The sequence below is a fragment of the Solanum pennellii genome, chromosome 3 (genome assembly GCF_001406875.1).
Source record: "Solanum pennellii chromosome 3, SPENNV200".
NCBI lineage: Eukaryota > Viridiplantae > Streptophyta > Magnoliopsida > Solanales > Solanaceae > Solanum > Solanum pennellii.
This window is the reverse complement of record NC_028639.1, coordinates 53,915,104-53,939,779: the sequence shown is the minus strand read 5'-3', so window position 1 is coordinate 53,939,779 and position 24,676 is coordinate 53,915,104. Positions and strand designations below refer to the sequence as shown.

Sequence of the window (24,676 nt, the reverse complement as noted above, 5' to 3'; positions counted from 1 at the left end):
TATATATATATATATATATATATATATATATATATATATATATATTGAATCAATGAGTTCAAGATTAGAGAGATGGGGTTGAGGTTTTAATTTGGTACGAACTCATTTGGTTTAGTGGATCGGGTTTGGACTAAAAGAGAAAATCAGGTCATTTTAATCGAAATTGGGTAATTTTAGTTGATTTGTGACTTTCCATTCAATTGAGGATACAAGTGACAGTTATAGTAATCACAAGGATAAAAATAACTTTATTTTAACGATAAGAATAAAAATAACTCCATTTTAACTAATAAACCAAAAAATTTTGTCCTTTTTCTTGATAAGAATGATATTGTCTTGGAGGATAACCAATTACTTAGGTATTTTTTTCCTATGATAAGGGTTTTTTGGGCCTGAAAAGTTGGTTCTGGACTCCTTGATGATGATGAGACACAATTAGTTGGGCTCATATAACAAGTAAAGATGTGGGATTTGATTGTTGGCCCAACTCAAATGCTCCTTGAACTTGTGATCCTTATGTGTTCATAGAAAATCTTTAAGGTCAAAAGTTAAAACTTCTTAAATTTGAAGTTCGGAGGCTAAAAGTCTAAAGCTCCACAACCTTCTACGCTATATTTGTCAATCAATCGTTTTCAAGTAATTAAAGAGCAAAACTCTATGATCGAAAAAGAGTCGAAGATCAAATGGATGAGTTGAGTTAAATTTGAATAGATTAAAATGGATTAAGATGATAAATGAATGTTTCATGCCATGTCAAAAAACTATTTGGATTGTAATAAATTGAACTAAAATGTGCTGAAGAGCGTAACCCTACCCATTCAGTTATATTTGAAATTATGTTAATAAAGTTGGGGAATTAAGTGTGTTATATACAATTATCACTTCAGCTCCTATACAATATTTCAACTTCTTTCCACAAAATGTACTCTTATTATTCTCAAAACCTCATATTTATTTATTATTGGTTTTCTGCCCGATGTATTCAATTGAAGCCCGATTAAATTTGGATTCGGATTAGAAAGTTTCACATTAGAGAATAAAATGTTTCTTGACAAAAGTGACTCAAACCAGAGATACCTTATAAGGATAAATGAGTACTTATCGCTCCACCACATTCATTTGTTAATGCCTAAATTTAAACAAATAACTTAATTACTGCAATAATCGAACTTTAATTTTAAATTATTTGAGATAATTCGTGAATTACGTACCTTTCACTTTTATCAATCAAAAGGAAAAGATAAATACCAGCAAAAAACCTTTTCATAAATAATCATTATGAATAGATTTTATGGTGAGTGAGTGAAAATAAAATGCTTAAGTTACTTTGAGATAGGGTTGTGTATCGGCTGGTTTGGTTCGGTTTAAAAGTTTATCGGGTTGGCTTATTGGTTATCGGTTTGTAGAAATGCTAAACTGTTAGAGAACCATTAAGATATTGGCTTATCGGTTATTGGTTTATCGATTTTTTATCGTTATCGGTTCGGTTATCGGTTTAGCCGTTAAGATTTGACACAAAAGAAAAAACATTGAAAATCACTTAGAAACAAGGTGACAAACCAAATAAATCATGCACTTAGTTCACAAGTTACATCTTGCTCAAAAGCAAACACTTTTACATTGTAGAATAATCAAGTGTTTGAGACAACCAAAAATAAAAGTAGGAAATTAAACATCTAGTCGAGGACTTTATATACAAAATTGTACAAATATAATTATTTAATTTACTTTAAACCGTTAAGAACCAATAACCCGATAACAAAAAAAATCAAAACTGTTATCAAAACCACTAAGTCAATAACCCATTACTATAAACCAATAACTTTTTTATCGATTCGGCTTATCAGTTTTGATTCGATTTTAAACAGCCCTACTTTGAGATTATGATTGTTCGTTAAAATGACAAAAGAGGAAAATATATTAAAAGAGACATTTATTTTTTTCTTAAAAAAAACAAGCTTTAAACTGGTGAATTTACCTATCCAATCTCCAATTTATAGCATGTGTATTTATGTGTACTACTACATTTTGGTCCAAAATAGTTATGGTTAATTTTTTAATTTAATTTAAATAAATAAGATTTTATATAACTAAAAAATCATTAATAATCTATTTCTTTTCTTTAGAAGTGAATAATTTGATGTGTACGGCACCAGAATACTAGTTGCTTCATAAATCTTTCGATCCATTTTACTACTTGTGCTTATTAAAAATAAATGGTCTCAAACAGTTCTCATCTTGAAAAATCAAGATATATTCTTCATTTTTTGTTTTCCATCTTTGCTTTACCTTAGTCATAAAATATGGAAAAAAATTAATGTGGTGCAAATGAGAGAAGTATCTTTTCGGTTCATTTTTATTTGTCTGTCTTACTAAAAAGAGATGTCCATTTTTACTTGTACCATTTGAAAATCAAATTTATCACATCAGTTCCTACCTTATTATTAATTATAGTCTTCTCTCAATGCATTTCTCATAGTAATGAATTTATTATATTCAAAATATGATATAGTAAAATTGACATTTTATTTATTGCTTCTTAAAAAATTTGTCAAGTCAAATCTGGACAAATGAAATAGACAGAGATAATATTAAATTGGAAAAAGTAATTAATTGTTATAAAATCAAGCTCATGGCAATATAAATATAAAGAGATGAAGACAAGAGAAGTAAGATGGAAGATAAGACTTTCTTCTTGTTCAAGCTTATATAACAAAAGGTGAATGATATCTCTATTTATAGAGTTGAGATATCACCCCAAAGGCCCCCATGATTAATGCCCAATTAGTAGGTACATAGTTATCCAAATGGTTCTTATCACCTTGGAAACATGTATACATGAATACAATAAGTCTTGAGTATATCTAAAGGACAATCCACACAATTCAATGGATTTATAACACTCCCCCTTGGATGTCCATAGATAATGTTCCTCGTTAAAACCTTACTAGGAAAAACCCTGTGGGAAAAAATTCTAGTGAAGGAAAAAGAGTACACATATCTTTTGATACGCACTATTTGTTGCCTCATTAAAAACCTTGCCAGAAAAACCCAGTGGGAAAAAACCTCGGTCAAGGGAAAAAGAGTGCAACGCGTATTATACTCCCCCTGATTAAAACATCACTTAATTTCTTGTGATGATGTCTCCAATCTTCGTACATTGTGGTTGACATATTCTTTTTCAAAGAAAAACCACACATTTCCTGAATATGGTGTGTCATTTATCTCAACCAGACGCACTTTCGACTTGCTTCATGGAGGACTTTTATTTCTGCATAGCAACATTTGCTTCATTGATCGCCAGGATATTATTGTGCCTCCACATGCAAACACATAGCGTGCTTGAGATAGAGCTTTATGCGGATCAGATAAATATTCTGCATCTGCGTAACCAATCAATTTTGTCTTGGATTCCTCGAAATAGAATAAACCCATAACTATGGTCCTTCGAGGATATTCAATCATGTGCTCAACACCATTTCAATGTCCTTTTATCGGGGAGAAACTGAATCTTGCCAGTAAATTTACTGCAAAACAAATATCTGGTCAAATATTGTTAGTAAGATGCACTAGTGCCCTGATTGCACCAAGATAGAGTTTCATCACCAAGAAACTCATCATCCTTCTTTTGAGATCAAACTGAATCATCATTTATGTCAAGTGATCTCATAATCATTGGGGTACTCAATGAATGCGATTTATCCATATAAAATTGCATCAAAACTTTTCAGTGTATGTGCACTGTTAGACAAATATTTCATTTGTCAAATTATCAATCTGTAGGTCAAGACAAAATTTTGTCTTACCAAGACCTTTTCATAAAAATACAAGGACAATTAGGGTCATTCTTTTGTACCCTTTTTCTTCCTTGACTATTTCAATCCATATAAGGATTCTTGAAGCTTTATTGAAAAAGTTTCTTTCAAACTCTTATATGCTTCAGACACCTCGATTGTTTCAAGGATTTTCATATAACCTTCATTGTCTAGCTAGACATTACAATTATTCATTACATGCATTCAAGTTTTCATATGTTGCCAGATCAAAACAAACCTCATTGCATCCACCAAAGGAGAAAACATCTCCAATAATGTCAGGATTTTTGCGATAAACCTTTATGCCCCAAGGCACAAACCGTATTTGATATCTTACGGTTATACTATCGCATAATAATTTATTTGTACCCCACTGACATTATACCTTGATTTATGGACTACCAGTCCAAAATGTCACTTTTCTAAGTGAAACAAAATATACTTGAATTGTGCATTTTACTTGGCCAACCATTTATCTGTCCACACTATATGACAGATTTGAATTCAAGATCCTCGTCACAATTTATATCATTGAGCGCTACCTCATATCAAAGATACCGTCGACGGTTATTTGATATCGATTCCAACAAGACATAACTTATCGAGATCTCTTCATTTTTCATTATTTCAGGTACCTGAACCTTTTTCAAGATTTTATGAAGTGTTATGTCAATGTGCTCTTTTATAGCACTTGCCTCATTATCATGACCATATTAATCATTTGCTCCTTCCTTCTTCAAGGAATTTTATATTTGGAATCGATTGGTCTATTACGCTTCCGGCGTATCATAGACTCTGTCCTTCAAGGACTTCACATTGGAGCATTTGCAGCTGAATTATATCATAGGGTCAGTGCATTCATCTGGCAACTGATTTGCAACATTATGCAACTGAATTATCCCTTGAACTTTAAGTTCACATATTTATTTAACGAGGATCTAGATAATTCATAATTAACCTCACACATAATTTTCAGCTGTCAATCATCTCTCCCCCTAATGTTAGAAAATCTAACATTCATTCCAACCTTATTTGGAAGTTCATCTTTGTGCGTGGTGGAGCAATTAAAATCATAACCGCACATTCAACATTTTAGATGAAAATTATATGGTTCCTGACCCTGAACCAATTTTAATGGGGAAACCTTGTTGGTTTGATGCATACATGTGTTGCTACATGTTAAATAAAATTATCTCATACCAAATCTTATTTGGGAGTTTTGTTCTCATAACCATGATTTAGCTATAATTGGAGGCATACAATTTCTGCTAAATCAACCAGCATTATCAATATAATTTCATAGTTTGGAACTGTGCTCTTAATTTTAACAATTCGAGCAAACAACCTTACAAAAACCAATTTGTAAGTTGACAACAAAATACATGTGACCATCGCATAGATGCATCAATCATATAGTTGCAAATGATCCACATGACAGGTGAACGGGCCCATATTCACCCTTTTATATGTTCCAAAAATTTTAGGGGATTACAGTCCCAACCTTAGCTGGTACAATGATCATTTTATCAAGAGAACAAGCAACACAAGAGAATTCTTGAAGAATCTTTATTTCTTCATCATATAAATCACCTGAATTCTCAATCACGTTTGCATCACATTTAATCGGAATGGTCAACCAGTCATGCCAACTGATCTTTATTTTAGTACACTTATAATTTACTTTTACATGTGATTTCATCAGCATGTACATGTTTGTATGGAACAAACAAGAGGAAAAGTGGGGTAATCTTTTACATAAACATTTATAACCCTCTTCGGTTGTAGTGATTTATAGTCTCAATATTTATTTTCAATTCATCCGAAACTTAAAAAGTTTCTTTTGAGACTTACTACAACCCCAATATTATTCCTCTGATAATAGCACAACTCGTTAGAGCTTGCAATTAATTTTGTGTACTATCACATATTGCATGACACCATCCCTATGGTGAGCATCTCCTTCAAGGAGGAAATTATATTATTATTGTCATGGTCAAAATCATTACGAGCAAGACGTCTTTCTTGCTTTACTTTTGTTGTACCATAGGTACACAACCAATGACAAATTTGTATTGCCACACAATAATGACCACAACCCTTATAGGCAAGAACTATTTCTTTCTTTTGCCCTTTCGGTAGTTCATACCATAGTGACGTATAAAACGTACAATACAATTAGCCATTTCTGCCAAATAAAATTTATTTCCTCTCAAATCTCCCGTAGAGATGAGAAGTGACATATATCATTTTTTTTCTCAAACCTTCCATAGAGGTGAGTTGTGGCATATATCCAACCCATAATGATTTTATCACATCTGGACCCATTCTCTTATAGAATGGTCGAGCATTCACGATACTCATCACAAGTCACATTCTCTTCAAGGAATGGACTAATTATTTATATGTACTTCATAAATTTGCATTATAAGCACATTGTTATGACTTTAAAATTCATCATATTTTCATGACACACCTCAACATCACTTTGAAAGATCAAGTGTACCATCACTTTATCTTCTTGTCTCTTGATGGAGGATTTATAAAGTTGTCAAATTATTGGGTCGACAACATTCACAAGTCTAATGACCTTTCTACCATTTTAATAAAAATTGCCTTCACATTTCGAAGGACTATTTGAAGAACCAATAGTGTTCTTGCTTTTATAATTACCACAACGATGACTATTATAATTCCGTCATTTCATGTCCCTTTCATATCGTTTATCATTTGTCATCTTTCAGACTAACTATTTACTGCTACCACATTCATACGATAGAATGGAGCAAGTGAACATGCGATTTCAAAATTATTATATGTTGCTACCATATTCTTTTCAAGGAATGGAGCAAATTCAATAGGATGAATTTCAAGACTTTTCATCAAAGCCTTAGTCATCATTATATCATCACTATGGTGCATTAACTCAAACTCAATGTCTTATCCATATAAGGCGTGTTACGCCATAATTCTATGGGACTTCAACCAAATCACGGTGCATCAAAAGTCAAATTGATGTCTTACCCTTTTGGTGCGATAGAACTTAAATCTATCGTCTTATCCTTAAATATTTTTCATTACGGTGCATCCGGACTTTAACCTGATGTCTTACCCTTTTGGTGCGATGAAACTTGAATCCATCATCTTACCCTTAACCAACGGTATAGTAGACCGAAGTACAACATGACTCATCCTTTGAGTCTTTCAAAACAATCAAAATAACATTCAAAACTCATGCTATTAAAATTTTATACCTTCTTCTATTTAAGAAATTTTGTATAGCCTGTCATATTCAACCAATAGTAGTATATGTCTTCGGTTCCTAATAATTGTTAGTGACTGAATACTATTTTATTCTAAATCATAAAAATATTTTAGAAAATACATACCTGATTTTATGCAAATAATACTTTGATTCTCATAACGAGATCAACTAAAACATGAGTTGAAGAAAAACTAAAACTCACTCTCAATTGGCTAGAGTCTCGTGCTGATAACGTGTTATAAAATCAATCTCATGGCAATATAAATATAAAGAGATGAAGACAAGAGAAGTAAGATGGAAGATAAGACTTTCTTCTTGTTCAAGCTTATATAACAAAAGGTGAATGATATCTCTATTTATAGAGTTGAGATATCACCCCAAAGGCCCCCATGATTAATGTCCAATTAGTAGGTACATAGTTATCCAAATGGTTCTTATCACCTTAGAAACATGTATATATGAATACAATTAAGTCTTGAGTATATCTAAAGGACAATACACACAATTCAATGGATTTATAACATTAATAAGAATAATTAATTCAATTATTGTTTAATTAGTATTTTTTTAAAACAAAGGTGCAAAACAGAACATGTGAGTAAAATAGACGATCTATTAATTGCCGCACTTTAAGTTGAGTTGTGGAGAATGGAAAGTAGGGAAAATGTCACAATGATATCTCATTTTTTTATACGAAGTGGATAGCTTATTGCCCACAAGTCAAAGAGGAAAAGAGCAAAAATAAATTAAAATATGGATTTTATGAAAAGTTTCCCTTTTTAAATTTGGTGAATTTATTGTTTTATTACTTTCTTCGTTTTAAAAAGATTGACTTAGTTTTACTTGGAATGGAGTTTAAGAAAAGAAAGAAAAATTATTAATTTTGTGATTCAAATTTAAGTTATGTCAAATGTATCAAAATGTTCTTTAATCTTTTGATTTTAAACATGTCACGTGGAAAGTTAAACTTAAAGTGTTACCAAAAAAAGAAAAGAAGTCATTCTTTTTTAAATAAACTAAAAATAAAATAGAAATATTATTTTTTAAATGGAGGAAATATTTTTTGTTTTTAATTTTTGGTGGTTCCATTCATGTTCATTGTCTATTGTTCAATTGGCAAAGTCAAAGAAAAGATCAAGTTTCTACAATGTCATGCAATAAAACAACAAAGTCAATCACCTTTATTAATGGATATTGATTCTTTTTTACCTTACCTAATTATTCAATGGGGAATCAATAAAGTTTGCTATCTTCACTAACAAATTTCTTTCAATAGTGGAGAATGATACACTTTCTTTTTTGAACAATACGAAGACTCTTCTGTTGGGTATGTAGCAAGAATTGATGGGAAATAGAGGGAAGGAGAGGAATTTGAAAAGTTTAGAACTTGAAAGGTTGGGAACTTGAAAAGTCCTCTAATGCTTTATTGAAAAAGGCAATAGTCCCTCATCGGTAATGGAAATGAAAATAGGAGAGTTTAAATAAATAAACACTCCTATTAATTGTTAAAAGGGTTGGAAAGAGGGACCCCCCTCGCGCCGTCGTCGTCGTCGCTCGCTCGCTTCGGCTTTGGCTTTGGCTTTGGCAAATGATCGATCGAGAGATAATTTTTTGGACAAAATTTATTTTAATTATTTATTAATTAATTTAAATGGCCAAAAATTATTTTCAATAAATTAGTTGATAACAGAATTTAACCGAAATGTTTTCAATTTTTTTAGTTAACCCGACCCGACTCGGATCCGCGTGAGTGACCCGTTTTAAATTCCGTTATATTCAAAATTTCCCGCCATGACTGTTCTGAAAGGTTGCAACTTTCAGGAACAGTCAATACCATTTGAAAGTTTGCAACCTTTCATTAATGGTCGTGTCAATTCTGAAAGGGTAGCAACCTTTCAGAATATATTATTCTTGCCTATAAATACCATTCAGTCTTCAGAATTTTTTCTAACGAATTTTCTAATCTTCTTTCTTCTTAAAAAACACATATATTTCTTCGTGTACTTTCCTGCTGTGGATTGATTCGCTGACAGTAGAGTTTTTGGTATCTATACTCTACTGATTAAGATCATTTTACCCTGGGAGGTTATATTCCAAATCAAACCTCGGATACTAGAGGGGAATAATTTCCTTAAGGGGACACTGTGAATTCAGTGGACTTGATTTTCTTCCTGAATTTTTAAAAAGACTATTCTAGATTCTGGTAAGTTTTACAGATTACATTATTTTTTACAAATAAATTTCTGTTCATCTTATTTACTGGTTCTAAAAATCTCAGTTACTTCGTGTTTCTGAATGATTTATTACAACCAGTAATTTCTGATTTTCTTAACACAGATTGGCAACATCTTCTAAATAATGAAATGCGGATATCATGTATCAAATTCATATTTTATGACTTTAAAAGATTTAAATATAATTTTGAGGGAATTATTTATGATTTTAAAAGATTTCTTTCATGACTTTGAAGGATTAGAAATATACTTAATTTCTATATATAATTATCTTATATATAGGAACAAATGCATTGAAATATTGAAAGAAAAATATTACTAAATTTCTCTCTATTTCTTTGTAGTACTAAATTTCTAATACTTTATTTTTATAACAAAGACATTATTTTTAAATTATGAATTTTTAGATGAGAACTCAGAATAAGAAGATAACTAGGACATTATTAGAGGCGGAAGTATGTAATCAAACTAGGACATTATTAGAGGCAGAAGTATGTAATCAAAATGGTGTTACACCTTATGGATATTGCTTTCTTTGTAAATCTTAGTATCAAACACATGTGAAAAAATGTACTAAAAAGGTATAAATTAAACAATAAAAATTAACACATTTCCTTATGTGGTTCAATATAGTACCTTAACTTTACTTTAGACATTATGGTGAACTCGCTAGATATACAATTATTTTTAATTTAAAATGAAGAAAAAATACATTATCAAAGATTTGAACAGATATTAGCATACTTGTGCAAAAAGACTAAGGTACGCGTTGGACAAGTGCATCAAATAAGCTTTTGTGTTTCAAATTACTTAACAAGATATATGATCCTTCTTTTTAAGTGTGAGTAACTTTGATCAATACTACATTAACTAATATAAAATAATGAATTTTAGCTACGATCTTTATGTTAAATCAACTAAATAAATCACTCACAATGAAAAAATATCAACTTTCAAATTATAAGCTAAACTAAACTAATGATTATGCAGGTAAGGGTGATTATTTATGCCCCAAAACAAACATATGTTAATGTTAATTATCATGCCTTGAATTATCTTTATCTGACGTATCAAATTCGTAGGATGAATCTTTTCTACAACTCCTTACTCGTAAAAGTCCATATAGCTTCTTGAACTCTCTGAGATTCTCTTTGCAAAAAATACCCGACTCACCCGTTTCCTCCGCGGCTCGAACCGACCCGCTCTCGCTCAACCGCCGTGCATGCCGAGTCGCCGCCCTCGACTCGGTGTTGATTTGCAGAGCTGAAATGACTGTTTTCAATGCCCGAGTCGGCGAGCTCCGGTTTGATATCATAATTTCGCCGATTTCAGCCGGGCTGAGAGCCGCCCCGGTTTGAAAAATCTCCTCTACCTGTGGGAAAAGCTTGTGATCTTTTAAACCCAAATGGCTATTCGCTAGGGTTTTGAAAGAGTTGAAATTACATAAAGGGAAGTGTATGTGAACGTCGATTCTTCCTGGACGGAGAACCGTCGGATCAATTTGATCTTTGTTGTTGATAGTGTATATCATGATTCGCTCTTCCCCACAACACGAGAATATTCCATCCATAAAGTTGAGAATTCCAGATAAACTTGGAGCTGTTGATTTGGTCCCAAGGTAACGATCGAGATCTTCGATAACAATTAGCGACTTGTTCGTTGTTTGTAACAGAAGCATTTTCAGATCCGAATCGTCAGTGACTTTGGATAAATCGACGTCGTACACGTCGTAGTTCAGCAAATTTGCTATTCCGGCGATGAACGTTGATTTTCCGGTGCCGGAAGGTCCGTAGAGGAGATAACTCCGTTTCCAAACTCTGCCGAGTCGGTGATAGTACTGTTTTGATTTTTGAAACGATTCCAAATCGGATTTCACCCTGTTTTTGAGATCCGTGTCCATCACTACCGTATCAAAAGTTGCTGGGTGTGCGAACGGCACTGATCTCCACCGTCCGTTTCTCTGAGGTTCATTATCTACATTGACGAATAATCTCACCTCCTTTTTCCTCTGCTCAATTTCATCGAACACAGAGTGTATATACTGAAGGTAAGGCTGTAAAATTCGACGCTTATCCTTTTTCCTGATCTTCATAACAAGCGATTTCAAACCAGTAAATTCATCCTTCTCGTTGATCCAGAAAACTCTAGCGCCGAGGAATTTGTCAACAACAATTTGATTTGAATCCAAAACAAGGCTAATTTCATTGGACTTATCGCCGGATATTAGGTTGGTGAAATCAGAATCTTCAACACAGGGGAGCGAATTCAGATAAGTACAAACTTTTCGATACAATTGATTTTCCTGCATGTTGTGATTGAATTGCGGTACCCTGTAGAACTGATAGACATAACAACCATCCTCCAAAAACCTCCACCATTTTTTCACAATTTGCAGTACAGAAGTTTTCAACAGAATCTTCAGAAACAAACCTGAAGCAATTATTGCAATCAAATACCAAAACATGATTGGTAAAAAAAAAAAAGTAAAAATCAAACAGTGAAATGAAGTATGATGATGAAAAAGGGAATTTGAGGGGAAAATGATGATATTATGAGAAGGTGGATGTTGTAATAATGAAAGTATATTATATATATATAGTAGTATATATAAAGTGATGAGAAAAAGCATAAAGAAAGGATTATAGTATAAATAAATTTAAGGGGACGGGGAATTGGCAGGTAACAGCACATTAATTATTAGTATTTTATATTAATGAATAAGTCTTTATTAATTTGTTTGTTTGAATTTAAGAGACGGCTTGCAGACGGGGACGGCATAATTTGCTAGGTTTAAACAGGATTAATGTGATTTATTTTCTATCCTTTTTTGTTAGTGGAAATTGATCTATTATAATCTTAGTTGGTTAGAAATTAGAATTATAGACTACTAATTATGCAATAATACACCAATTCCTTTATAACTTATTCCATGAGTAATAGTATATAGCAAGTTATTCATGTGCTTCTTCTGTTTGAGAATAAATTATGTTTTTTTTCTTTTTATTCTATCAAGAAGATTTGATTTTTTTTTATGTTCAAAATTATCCTTGTTTTAATACAAGAGATTTTAAACCATTAACTTAAATTATGTTTGATTCGTTGTTATCCATTATCAGTGGCGTAGCCAGAAATTTTATGATAGGTGTCTAAAAATCTTGTAGCTCATAAAAATAATTTAAAAAATGGGTGTACTTAAATTTTGTAAATCAAACAATATAGCATTAATGATTATTTTTTTTAATTAAAATATATCAAAAAATTTAAAATCAGACTACATAATATTTAGCTTTAATGTTCACGTTTATCTGATAAAAAGTGAACCAACAAAGAAAAAGAGATATATTTCAGTTTAGAGTGAAATCACTTTTATACTTCAAGATTTCACAAATCTCTAATGACCAACAACGAGAAATGAAAAATAAAGAATAGAATCAAATGAAATATATTAAAAGAGAATTTGTATAAAGTATTTTCACTTTTAGTAGCTTTATGAAATAAATAAATAGGATTTGCTTATTAACTTTAAATTAAATAATTACTTTTAAATTTTATTTAAATTTTAATGAAAAGAAAAAAAAATTGGTTATTAACTTTAAATTAAATAATTATTTTCAAATTTTGTTTAAATGTTTAATGAAAAGAAAAAAAATCAAAGTCAAATAACGGGAATCGATCCCGCGCACCGCAAGTTGCAAAGAACTTAGTAAGAGTTGAACGATTAAAACCACTAAGCTAGAATTTTTTTTATTGTTATTCAAGGGTGTCCAAAATATGTTATTTAACCATTTAAATTATTATTTTACTTATAAATACGATGTAATTTTCTAACGAAGGGTGTCCAACCAAAGGGTAACTATGCCCTTCTCCATTATATTGTATTGTATCGTTACCATACTCACTATGTTTGTTTTGATTGTTACTTACAATGTATTGTATTGTATTGTTAAATTTCGTTGTTACATAACAAAGAGAACCCTATTTTAAGGAACAATCGATTTGGTGTGTTCCTGTTATTACTTAATTTTTTTTTCAAAGTATATCTTTAAATAATATTTCAAAATACTATTTTAACCTTTACCTTAATTATTTAAATGTAGTCAAAACTCCTGCACTAGAATAATTAAGTATATTTTAGTGAATTTATAAATTACAATACAATACAATTCAACTAAACAATTAAAATATTATTAAACAACAACAAACAATATAGTCTAGTCAAACATTGTATCTACAGTATAATAGAGTACAATACAATTCAATACATTATGAAATAATAGTTAACAATGATTCAAACAAAATGTTAAAAGAGTCGCTTCTTTTTTCCTTCATTTTATGATGGGTAAGATATTAAAACACTTCTTATTTGCAACATATAATATGAGAGAATCTATGTTTTATATTTATGCAACATATAACTAAATTATATATAATTAACATCTTTTATAAAGTAAGTTATGAAATTTATCATAATTTAATCCTACATTATTAATATCGATATAACTTTAACTAGTGACCAAACTATTCCTTACAAGTTAAATAGAAATAGAAATAGATTATTTCAAATCTTTTATATTCTTTTTGTTATATAACGTTCTCTTGTGAAAACGATTTTCATAGAATTTAAAATAAATGTATAAAGTACCGGAGAAAAAAATCTTCCATTTTCTTCGATGTACTGCTTATTGACTAAACAATTTGTATATGTGAGACTAATTAAGGTAATACGATATTCTTTATGACTAGTAAACATATTCTGAGTATTAATTAATGTATTCTATATTATTATTAAGGAGGACTAGAGATTTATTTCCTTTTGATCTCCTATTAAAAGGAGTGTATTTTTCAATCTTAATTATTCCAGATGGTCATATTTAATTTTGACCAATATAATCCAGCAATCCATATACAAATTAAAAGTCGTGTTCAATATTCAAATTGTTTTATCCGCTTTATTATATGCTTGTATCCATTTATGTCTTTTACTGACATTCTTCTTTTTCTCTTTTCCCAATAAAAATAATGGAATCATACAGATCCACATATAAAAATAATGGAATCATACAGATCCACATACTCATATTTACAAATTACACATACGCATATACGTTTTATATGTATTATGCCACGTAATATATGTACATTTATTTGTTCAATTTTATATATATATATTTAAGTGTTAGAATGTAAATATCAGCTAAAGACAAGTTAAAAAAACATATGTCAAATAAGTGTTAAAAACTTAAAATGCATAAGGTGTATGTTCTTATTATGTTTGGTATAAATATATAATCAGATGGGGAATTATAGTATTAGGCTAAATTTGACGTTTGAAATAAAAGAATGTTTGGACAGTTTCAACCATGATATATTTTCAACAATACCAAACTTTGCCTTGCGACTTTTAATAGTTTGAAATTAGGTTCAGTAGGGCTAAGTTCAACAAAAATTAGTCTACTTGAAAATTCGTCTACATAATAAAGAGTTTTCACGTAATGTGAACTATTTATCTGGAAATTAACGTGGATGACTAGTGTTGTGTTTTTGGCCAAATTAGGCGTCTTAACTTTTTATTTTCAATTTGGAATTATTTAATTTAGTACCTTTACATATAAGAAATTCACTAAATAATACGTATATTAAATAATGGCTGGAAGCATACATGTCTTTCTAGCCATTAAAATTCTATTAAACGGTAAATTGATCATTTTTATATGAAATTTCTTAATAATTTATATATTTAGAGACTGTAAAAAATGTTATAACTCATAATAATTATTATTAAAGAGTGAAAAGAAATATCTAAAAAATAGTAATATATTTGATTGACTTTTAAAATTTCCTCAACACCTCATAAATTGAAATAAAGGAAGTAACATTTATAATGTGAAATTAACTTTAGAACTATTATAACTTGAAATAATTGACAACTTAAAATATCTAAAAACTCTATAAAAGATTTTTGATTACTTTCGAAACTCCACCTGATAAAAAATACCGTCAGCCGGATTAAATTATTTTGAATTTAAGATAGGTTGACGAGTCTGACATGGGCCTAAAATGGGGTTTGGGTCATTTTTTTAGAAATTGGTCTTTTTTTTTATTTGAGGATTTTCGTCAATTGAGGAGTATAAATAGTGAATTATTAATAACGAGGGTATAAAGAACTTTTTTAACGGTAGAGGTTTAATCAACTAATAAACTGTAGTTGAAAGGTATTTTTGACCCTTTTCCCTAAAAATGACTATAAATCGCAACTTCAAATATTTTCGCTGACTTTCAAAATTTCACATGTATTTAGAACAAATGGATCAACATAATAATATATTATGTGAAAATCAGATATATTATACTATAAAATCAAAATAACTAACTTTTAGCTTCACATTTCATTCGTGTCACATACTAATACACCGAATGAGTAATATATGATAGCAGGCTATTAACTAACATCTTTTTTTATCTAGTATCGAAGTTGCAGATTTTATCAAAAATATCCAATTTCTAAAATATAAGAATTTTTATATATATTATATTAATTTTTTCGAATTGACCACCTTGAGTTTTAGCATAAAGTATATTCCTGGTAAAGCAAGAAAACGAAAATTGTTCAGTTGATAACATCTTGGAGTATTTAAACAGATTGTTCATTAATATCTGAATGATGACACAAACAGTAACATAAAGACGGAAATTATCTAATAACAATATGTGCATACATCATTGCAAGTACTAAATAAGATTCGGATCAATTTGTTTGGTGTGTAGTATTATTAAAGTTTTCTGTCCAGAATCCTACAACTGTTGGGGTATCCCCCTGCAATTATAATCATTTGCATTTATTTGTACATGAACAGCAATGACTGTCACAGGGCCCAAAAGCAACCGAGTAATTCCAAAGCTTAAAGAGGCAAAAGGACATTCTTCCCAAACACTAATTAGCACCACCAAATGATCGCGTAAACATGTTTTTCCTACTTCAATTAAGGGAGTCAATTTCCTAATTGCTAAGCAACTTATTTTTTTGTTCCTGAAAATTCTTTTCCTCATACCAAACACGCCCATTGAAGAACATGTAGACTCGAATGTAGGCTAAGCTTTTGGTATTAATGAAGTGGGAGAAGTTGGAATTCACATTTTCAAGACAAAAAATATTAATAATTAAAGTACTAACTTATTTTTACCTGTCCAATTTTGATGAGCCAGCTACTTGATGTTGGTACAAGATAGCAAGTGTGGTGAACAAAATAATTGGTATAAAGAAAAACGTGCAGCTTTGCTAAAGTGATAAAGACTAGTCAGTGCCCATCATCCCTATAGAATTCAGCAATGATTGTTCTCCCTAAGGATGAATTGCTGAGATTTGATACACTACACTAGGGGGCCTAGGCAAATCAGCAGTTATGGGCCTTGTGTCGAAGGATAACTGGTCGGTATCAAAGTTGTCAATAACCTACACAAGTGTCCCAATTGAAGTCGAATGCTATTCCAAATTACAGCTAAGTTCTGATCAACTATTCTTCTCCTTTATATAAAGAAAACAAATATTGTAATTTCACATACATGCATGCAACTTCACAACGCCAAGCCAATTAAACAAAATGAAACACGTTACCCTACCACCCAGGATAAAAAAAAAAAAAAACTGTCATTTTTAACCACTATGCCGTGAAAATCATGCAATGCTCTTACAAGTTAATAGCTGAACTACAGTGGTCTAAAGGAATTCTGCAACATCCACAATAGCCACCAAATGAAAAAAAATCAAACTTTAGACAGACTGATGATTTATAAGAAATCAAATAGCTGATTAAGAATCCTAGTTATCTGACTGGACATTCAGAATATGGGAAACCACAAGCTTAGAAATCTCGTTAATTGCAGAATCTGAATCTGCACGCATTGAACTTAACCTGCTGTATTCACTTGCAGCAACCTTTGTCTTTTTTGACGTAGTTAAAACCTTTTCCAAATCCGATTCCAACAGCGGCCTCGGCTCCTGCTTAAAGAGAAACAAGGATACTCAGACCCAGCCTGACCCAGATAAATTGCTAACGCCCCTCTCTATTTAAGCAACCTTGATACTCTAATTTGATAGCTTTACAGCTTAGTTCTATCAACACAATGTGTAGCAATAACAATATAGCAGATGCAGATGCAGAGTTCATTTAGAGAGAATAAAAAGAAACGAAAAGATCCTTGACTAGTCCTTCTGTTTCTATATTTATTTTCCAGGTGGTGCCTGTTACATAGTTTAATCCGACCCCCAAATCTATTTGATATCCACAAAATTTTAAAGGGTGGCTGTACAAAGGAGATTTAATGGTTCAGTATCGGAGGAGACATCTGAGAAGGTTCCCTCTCTAGGAAAAAAGGCAACACTATCTGCAGTGTACAGACATGTTAAAGCTTTGGAGGAGGTCTAAGCAGTTCAAGTGGACTAGCTGTTATTTGTAGCCTAAAAAGCTGTACTTCCATCTTAATTTTCCCTGTCTATCTTTTTTTTTTTTATATTCATTCATCAGATAAGGCGAAGTCCCTAAAACTTCATTTTGTGTCAGTAGCCATCACATAACAAATTTTTCTGAAGGAGAGTAAAGTTCTAAATAGAAATTTGATAAAAAGAATACAATACTAACCGCAGTTCGCTTTCCACTCTTCTCATCATTAAGCAAGTCCCGGATGGGGAAGTAGGCAGCTTTTTTACATAGCTCCAGAAGATCAGAACCAGTGTATCCATCACAGAGACTAGCAATGCCGTCATAGTCGATGGTATCTTCTACCTTCTCGCCTCTCAGGATCACCTTCAAAATCTCAGCTCTTTCTCTGCAGTTGGGCATTCCAATCTCAAAGGCTTGAGGAAGACGTCGAAGAATTGCTTCATCAAGCTCAGATGGTTGATTAGTAGCAGCAAGGACCATAACTCGTGCATTTTCTACATAAACATAACCACAGTAAATGAAGTCACCAGACCCTCCTTGGTTAAATCATTAACTAGATAAAAGACAACCATCTCAAATTGCATAATTTCTTGGGGAAATGTTGCAATATACGTGACGGTGATGAAAGCTACTAAATAAAGAATCATCTCATAAAGGGGTGCACCTACGATCTGTGGTAAAACCATCCCATAAAGCCATGAATTCAGTCTTCATGTTTGTTGACGCCTCATTGTCAGTAGACTTGCGCTGACCCAAAAAGCTATCCACTTCGTCAATGAATATAATTGCTGGCTGAAGTTTATGCGCCAAACTGAACACTGCAGCAACTGTATAAAATATAGAAGGAGAAATCAATGAAGAAGTCTTAACATTCAGTTGAATAACTAACCCTATATGAGCCATTTTGAGTCACTTAACGCAAATCAGCAACACGGGCAATCACAAATAGAATTCTAAGAACAAGACTACAATAAGATCTTTCTCCTTCAATGCTTTAAACAACCTCATCTTGTTTTGGGTGGGGGTGGGGGGTATTTGTAAGATTTCTAGGTGAAATTTTTATTTTCTGTAGCATAATTGAAGCTTCTCCTAGAAACATCAAACTCACTTTTGTTATTAAGACAATGAACACCTGCCACCAATGTTCAGTCCGGAATCAAACCTCATGTCAAACAAAATAACCTTATACTTTTGCTCCTTGGCTTCACTGCAGAGGGGCTGCCTAAGGTATGCTTTAAACAACCCTTTGACAACACTAATCAATCAACATCCATCCAAATTAGTTGTAGTCAGTTATATGCACTCTTTGTATCCTTCAGCTCTATTCAAGTCCATTTCAATCCAATACAAAATAGAGCATCATTAACTACAATTGCACCAACTGACAATCTACAACAATCTTCGTTACCTATCAAGTGTTTTCACATGCCACTAACCTCTCCTTGCAATATTTTCCCTTCATCCTTCCCTCTTCTCCAAAATGTCTCAATGTTGAGGTCACCAGCAAACATTACTCGGTGCTATGCAATCAACACTCTCCTCTCCGAGTTTAATTTTCATCTCCCCTATAACATCATGCTGTCTCACCTCTCCCGCTTTTTACCTAAGGTGGAGATTCAAGATTATTTTTTCATAACAAAAAAACCCCAAAGGGCGTTGGTGCAGGGTCCAAAACAGATTGGACAGTGAGGCCATCAGTCTATCTTCTTCACTTAAATATTAGACTTCTATCTGCAGTAAGGTTTGAACGTGTAACTTGCACCTGACCCACACATTGGCATTGTGCTCTTATAACAAAGACCAAAGCCTGAGGACTGTGGAGTCTCAAGATTTGACTAAACCCAACAAAATAAAAGAATTTGTAGATCTGATGCTTGCAGTTTGACTTCATAGTGGTAGATAGAAATCCGTCATCAGCTTCTTGCAACCTGTGTAGTAGAATTCTTCGAACCCAAAGATGAATGGGTCAATACATACAATGTCTATACAAACATTCCTATAAGAAGTGTAGAACAAGAAATCTGATAATTGCTTTTTTGATGTTCCAACCCTTTCTCCCACTTCACTTATTCTATTTTTGTTTTGATAATCTATGATTCTTTATCCTAGTCCTACAACTCAGAAATGAAGCATGCACTTGAAAAGTGTCTCTTATCGCAATAATCATTATCTTGTGTTTCATATCCTCATGTTGAGCAAGTTAGGACTTTCCATGTTGTTTCTTGGTATTTGCGGCAAGAAACTTTTTAGCAACTGAACAGGTTACTTTGTGGATCACAGGTTACAATATTAAAAGAACTACTTTAAAACTGCTAAATCATCTCAAACCAATGCAGTTGCAAATCCTAGTAGAATATGTTCACTTTGAAATTTTGATTTCAAGAACTACAAATGACAGCTCCATTTGAGATTTATGCAAAGAACACACAGGAAAAACAGTGCGCGCTCTACTCTTTACCCCACTCAACAAGAATAAATCAGAAGAGCAAAATACCATACTATAGACAAAAGAAAAAATTACAATCGAAAGAGATATGTATCCAAAAGTGCATTTCATGACTTGGCCTTCTGATTGTGCACAATAATATGGAAAGAATACAATCAAAACTTAGCAAGAGAGACTTGAAATCCATCTTTTTGTTTATGCCCTAAAAGACTTTGTTTGAATGGGATAATTCCATAAAGAATGATAACTACACAATTGGTAGGGACTGGACAAAACTAAGCAACTCCTCCTCTGATGAATTTTAATGCCCTCAAAAATAATCAACTAATAAAGTTGCAAACCACTAGGGTTTCTTGGATATCTTATTCCAGTGGAATAATGCTTGTCGAGCCTGAATTGCCATTGAGACAAGATTCAAAAGTAAAACAAGGGCCAAGCAAATTTGAATAATCAAAACAAGGAGAAGAATCTTGAAAGAGTAAGGGCAAGATCTAACTCACCGAGTTTTTGGGCATCACCAAACCATTTGCTCATCAAATTCGATGTTCTCACATTAATAAAAACAGCACTTGATTCCTTAGCAATTGCTTTGGCAAGCATCGTCTTTCCAGTTCCAGGGGGTCCATAGAGCAAAACTCCTTTTTGAGGACCCAGAAGCTTCCCATAAAAGAGTTCAGGCCTTTTCAAGGGAAGAATTACCAATTCAAATAGAGCTTGCTTAATAGATTCCAATCCACCAATGGAATCAAATTCTACATCTATATGATCAGGGTTGATTACATCACAGGCTATTACATCCTGTTGACAAAGCACAAGGGGGCTTAAATAATTCAATATGAAAATGATTGCTTTTGACTGCATGTTAAGCATACCAATAAAGAAAGATAGCATACCAAATTAATAAAGAATGTCGTTACAATTAGTTGTCATAACATCCTTGTGAACCAAAATATTTGAAGGGAAAAAAGCTCTCGTAGACTAGTAGGAAGTGATCACAATCAACCAGAACACAAATTGATCCCAGCTCATCAAGAAATATTAAATTAAAATGAAATATATGATCATCATGTAAATCAAACTGAGTGACACAGGATGAAATAAGCAGTGCAAGTTTTAGGAACTTTGGGTTCGGGTGCATTTGGTATGTACGGAAATGTTTTCCATGGAAGGTTTTGGAAATTAATTTCTATCAACTTTCCGTGTTTGGTTGAATATATAGATATGGGAACCGTACAAGATTGAGGATATGAGAAACGGATAGTGTTTTAGTAAAATCTGAAACAGTGTCTAGTTGTTGGTTCAAACAAGTGATTTTTTGAAAGGAAGCAAGTGAAAAAAAGTAAAGACTTGAGATAATTCTAAAGAAAAGGAACTTTTTCCCAACAGTGAGGAAAGTCTTCCCATTTTGAGAAAAAACGTTTACTTTGGGTAAAGTCGGCCAAATACTTTAAAATGATTGGAAACACTATCCTCCATACTAAACACAGTCTGTCTGTTTGACAAGCAAAATGGCATGATTATTGCTCGACCAACAGATTTTTCGCTGAATAAAGGATGGTCTAATCAACTTAATACTAATTAATAGTAGCATATTTTGCCATAGAGACTCAAACATTTCTATTAACACTTTATTTATCCTACTGCTGTAATTTCAGTAGTAATTACATCAGTAGTATAGAGAGAACAAACAAAAAAAGAAAAGATCTATCACCTACACCCCTCCTAAACTGTCTAAAATATGGGCAATATCCTCCACCTCTTTGGGGAGAACATGGATACACCAAAATAAAAGGTCACTAAGGAGTTCATCGTCAAAATCCAGAAAGGGATGCTCTTGTTTTCAAAGCATCTCAGATTCCTTTCCTTCCATATTATCCACCCACCAAATGAAGGTAGAGACAATCTTCCATCTCCCTTTATGGCCTGACATATTCCCTTCTCTGTTCCGGCATGCTAGAACAACTTCTGAAGTATCTCTTGTCATGTATCACCTGATGCCCCTCAAATATGGGTAATATCTATTGAGAGAACTAGAGCTGGTCATAGCATTGCTCCTTCCATCTCACAACGATACATCCATGACAAGCCAACTCCCTTCCCCCACCCACCCAAGACCCAAAAACACACACTATCTTCTTATCCATTTACAATTTCAGCATGCTTGTTCCATTCTAAACAGTACTGCACAATAGACCATAGTGATCAGTAATGGAAATCTAAAGCAAAGAAAAAAAGTATTGGCCCCGACTAAATACGGATATACACCCTAACCAAGTGAACTCAACCCCATACATCTGGTTAAGAATGGATGATCAAAACTAAGCGATTCTAACTATATGATAAAAACATGGAAAATTGAAAAAGGGGAAGTACAGAGAGGAGATTGGAGAGTAACCTCATAGGAATTGGTTTGAATGATAGGTCTACCAAGGCGCTTCGCAAGTTCCTTCTTGTTCTCAAGAGCCTTTTTGGAAGCTTGTCGATTCGGGTCAAGTTGTCGGAGCCCCACAAACAAAACAAGGCTGCTCAAAGCGGCGCTGGCCGCATAGAGTAACAATTCTTTCAACAACTTCGTCTCCGATGAACGTCTCTTCATCTTTCTTCTCACTACAATGGCGTTTCAAACAAGCAAAGTTTCGCATCCATCTAAGTGTTTCAATTTTTTAGGGTTTATTTCTCACAAGAATCAATTTGACTCACAGAATAACTGCTTTATTAACTTGCCACTTCATAATTCAAACTCTCAATTTATATGTTGGAATTAGCCTAACTTAACCCGCAAAGTTTTTAATTCGCCTCGCCCCGCCCCATTCAATATCCATATAATAATTCTTTTTAGGGAAAATTGTATATAATAGCAAATTAATAACCTAAAATAAATGGAGTAGCTAGGGTTTGATTTAATTGTGCTCCATAGCAAACGTTAGCCAAAGTTTGTCAGGCGCCTCTCTCCCAAAAATCTCACTCACCACTCTCCCATTCTCGCTCGCCACTCTCCCTCTGCTCGCCTCTCTCGCTTTACACACAGAAGTGTATAATGCTGTTTCTGTTTTGTATAAAGCGAGAGAAATTGTATATACACAAGCAAAAATATATATCTTCGTGTTATACACTTAATTATACAATTTACAAACATTTTACTTCAATTCAATTGTAAACAAATGCAATTTTTATACAAATATTGCAGAGAAAAAGGCGAAAGAATTATACAATTGCGAATTATACAATTGCAGTGAAATACAATTTTCTCTAGCTTTATACAACAGAAGTGTATATATTGTGTTTCTGTTTTTGTATAAAGCGAAAGAAAAACATATATCTTCTTGTTATACACTTATAATTATGCAATATACATACATTTTAATTCGATTCAATTGTATGCAAAGCAAATTTTATAAAAAAATTGCAGCGAAATAGGTAGCGAATTATACACTTGTGCATTATACAATTGCAGTGAGATAGGATAGTGAATTATACAATTGCAGCGAAATAGACCAGCGAATTATACAATTGTATATGTATAGCGAATTATACAGTTTTATGTTTGCTATGGAGCGCAATTATGCAAACTTTGCTATAGCATATAAATATGAATTTTTGTTTACTATGTGTGAAAGTTGCCCCTTCTTTTTATTTTCAACCCGTCCATGGAATACAAATAAGAAATCATAAACATCAAGTAAAGTAAAACACAAAACAAAAAAAGATGCACAAAGAGAACAGATGCAACACTATTTTTCTATAATTCATTTAAGATGAACCACTGCCTTCTATTGTACAAGCAACTTAACACTTTATTTTTCTTCTAATTTGTAATGCAATTTGGGTGCACTTTTCAATTAAAAAATTCACACTATCCTCTTCTGTTCAAAACTTCAAATATTAACCTTTTGATTTGAATCTTATATTTTATTTCTCTTTTGAGATTTTTGCTTAATTTGCTCTTTATAATTGAAAAAGATATGCATAATTTAAAATTCAAATACTTCTAAACCTAAGGTAATTTAATTATTAGACTAAAAAGGAAAGTCCTGCAGTAATTTTTTTCAAAAAAATCTAAATAGTTTTACTGTTTCTAGTACATGGATCTCCCTACTACAAAAGCTTCAATAGATTCCCTTCCCATTGACTATAGTAAAATACTTTCTCGATTCTTAATTATTTGTCTATTTTTGAATTATTATATTTATTAAAAAATAATAATAAATTTTTGTTTTCTTAATTTATCAAAATGAACTAGTAAAAAGAAAAAATTGAACGAGTAATTAGGGTAAACTAACACAAGTCATCCTCCATGCATGTTCACATTATGACACATTTCTTCACTATAATGTACTAACTGTTTGTTCCTACTTGCTATGTACACTCTACTATTTACATAATGATGACATATTATATTAACGATACTAATCGTTTGCCTTAATTATTGCAATGTATTTTCTCTTTCATGTGAAAGTAGTATACTCTCACTTAAATAGCAA

At 32.1% G+C, this 24,676-nt stretch overlaps 2 protein-coding genes across 2 annotated transcripts; both read right to left on the bottom strand.

The window, feature by feature from the left end:
* Positions 1-10,117: 10,117 nt before the first annotated feature.
* LOC107013000 (AAA-ATPase At2g46620-like) lies at positions 10,118-12,762 on the bottom strand. The gene has a single exon (XM_015212983.2). It carries the CDS (start codon positions 11,938-11,940, stop codon positions 10,345-10,347), a length of 1,596 nt encoding a protein of 531 aa, XP_015068469.1. The 5' UTR covers positions 11,941-12,762; the 3' UTR covers positions 10,118-10,344.
* Positions 12,763-16,900: 4,138 nt separating this feature from the next.
* LOC107012265 (ATPase family AAA domain-containing protein 1-B) lies at positions 16,901-22,922 on the bottom strand. The gene is made up of 5 exons (XM_015212059.2): positions 22,591-22,922; positions 20,696-20,993; positions 18,418-18,576; positions 17,948-18,243; positions 16,901-17,307 (listed from the first exon to the last, which is right to left on the bottom strand). The coding sequence occupies exons 1-5, from the start codon at positions 22,789-22,791 to the stop codon at positions 17,128-17,130; spliced, it is 1,134 nt and encodes a 377-aa protein (XP_015067545.1). The 5' UTR covers positions 22,792-22,922; the 3' UTR covers positions 16,901-17,127.
* Positions 22,923-24,676: the final 1,754 nt, after the last annotated feature.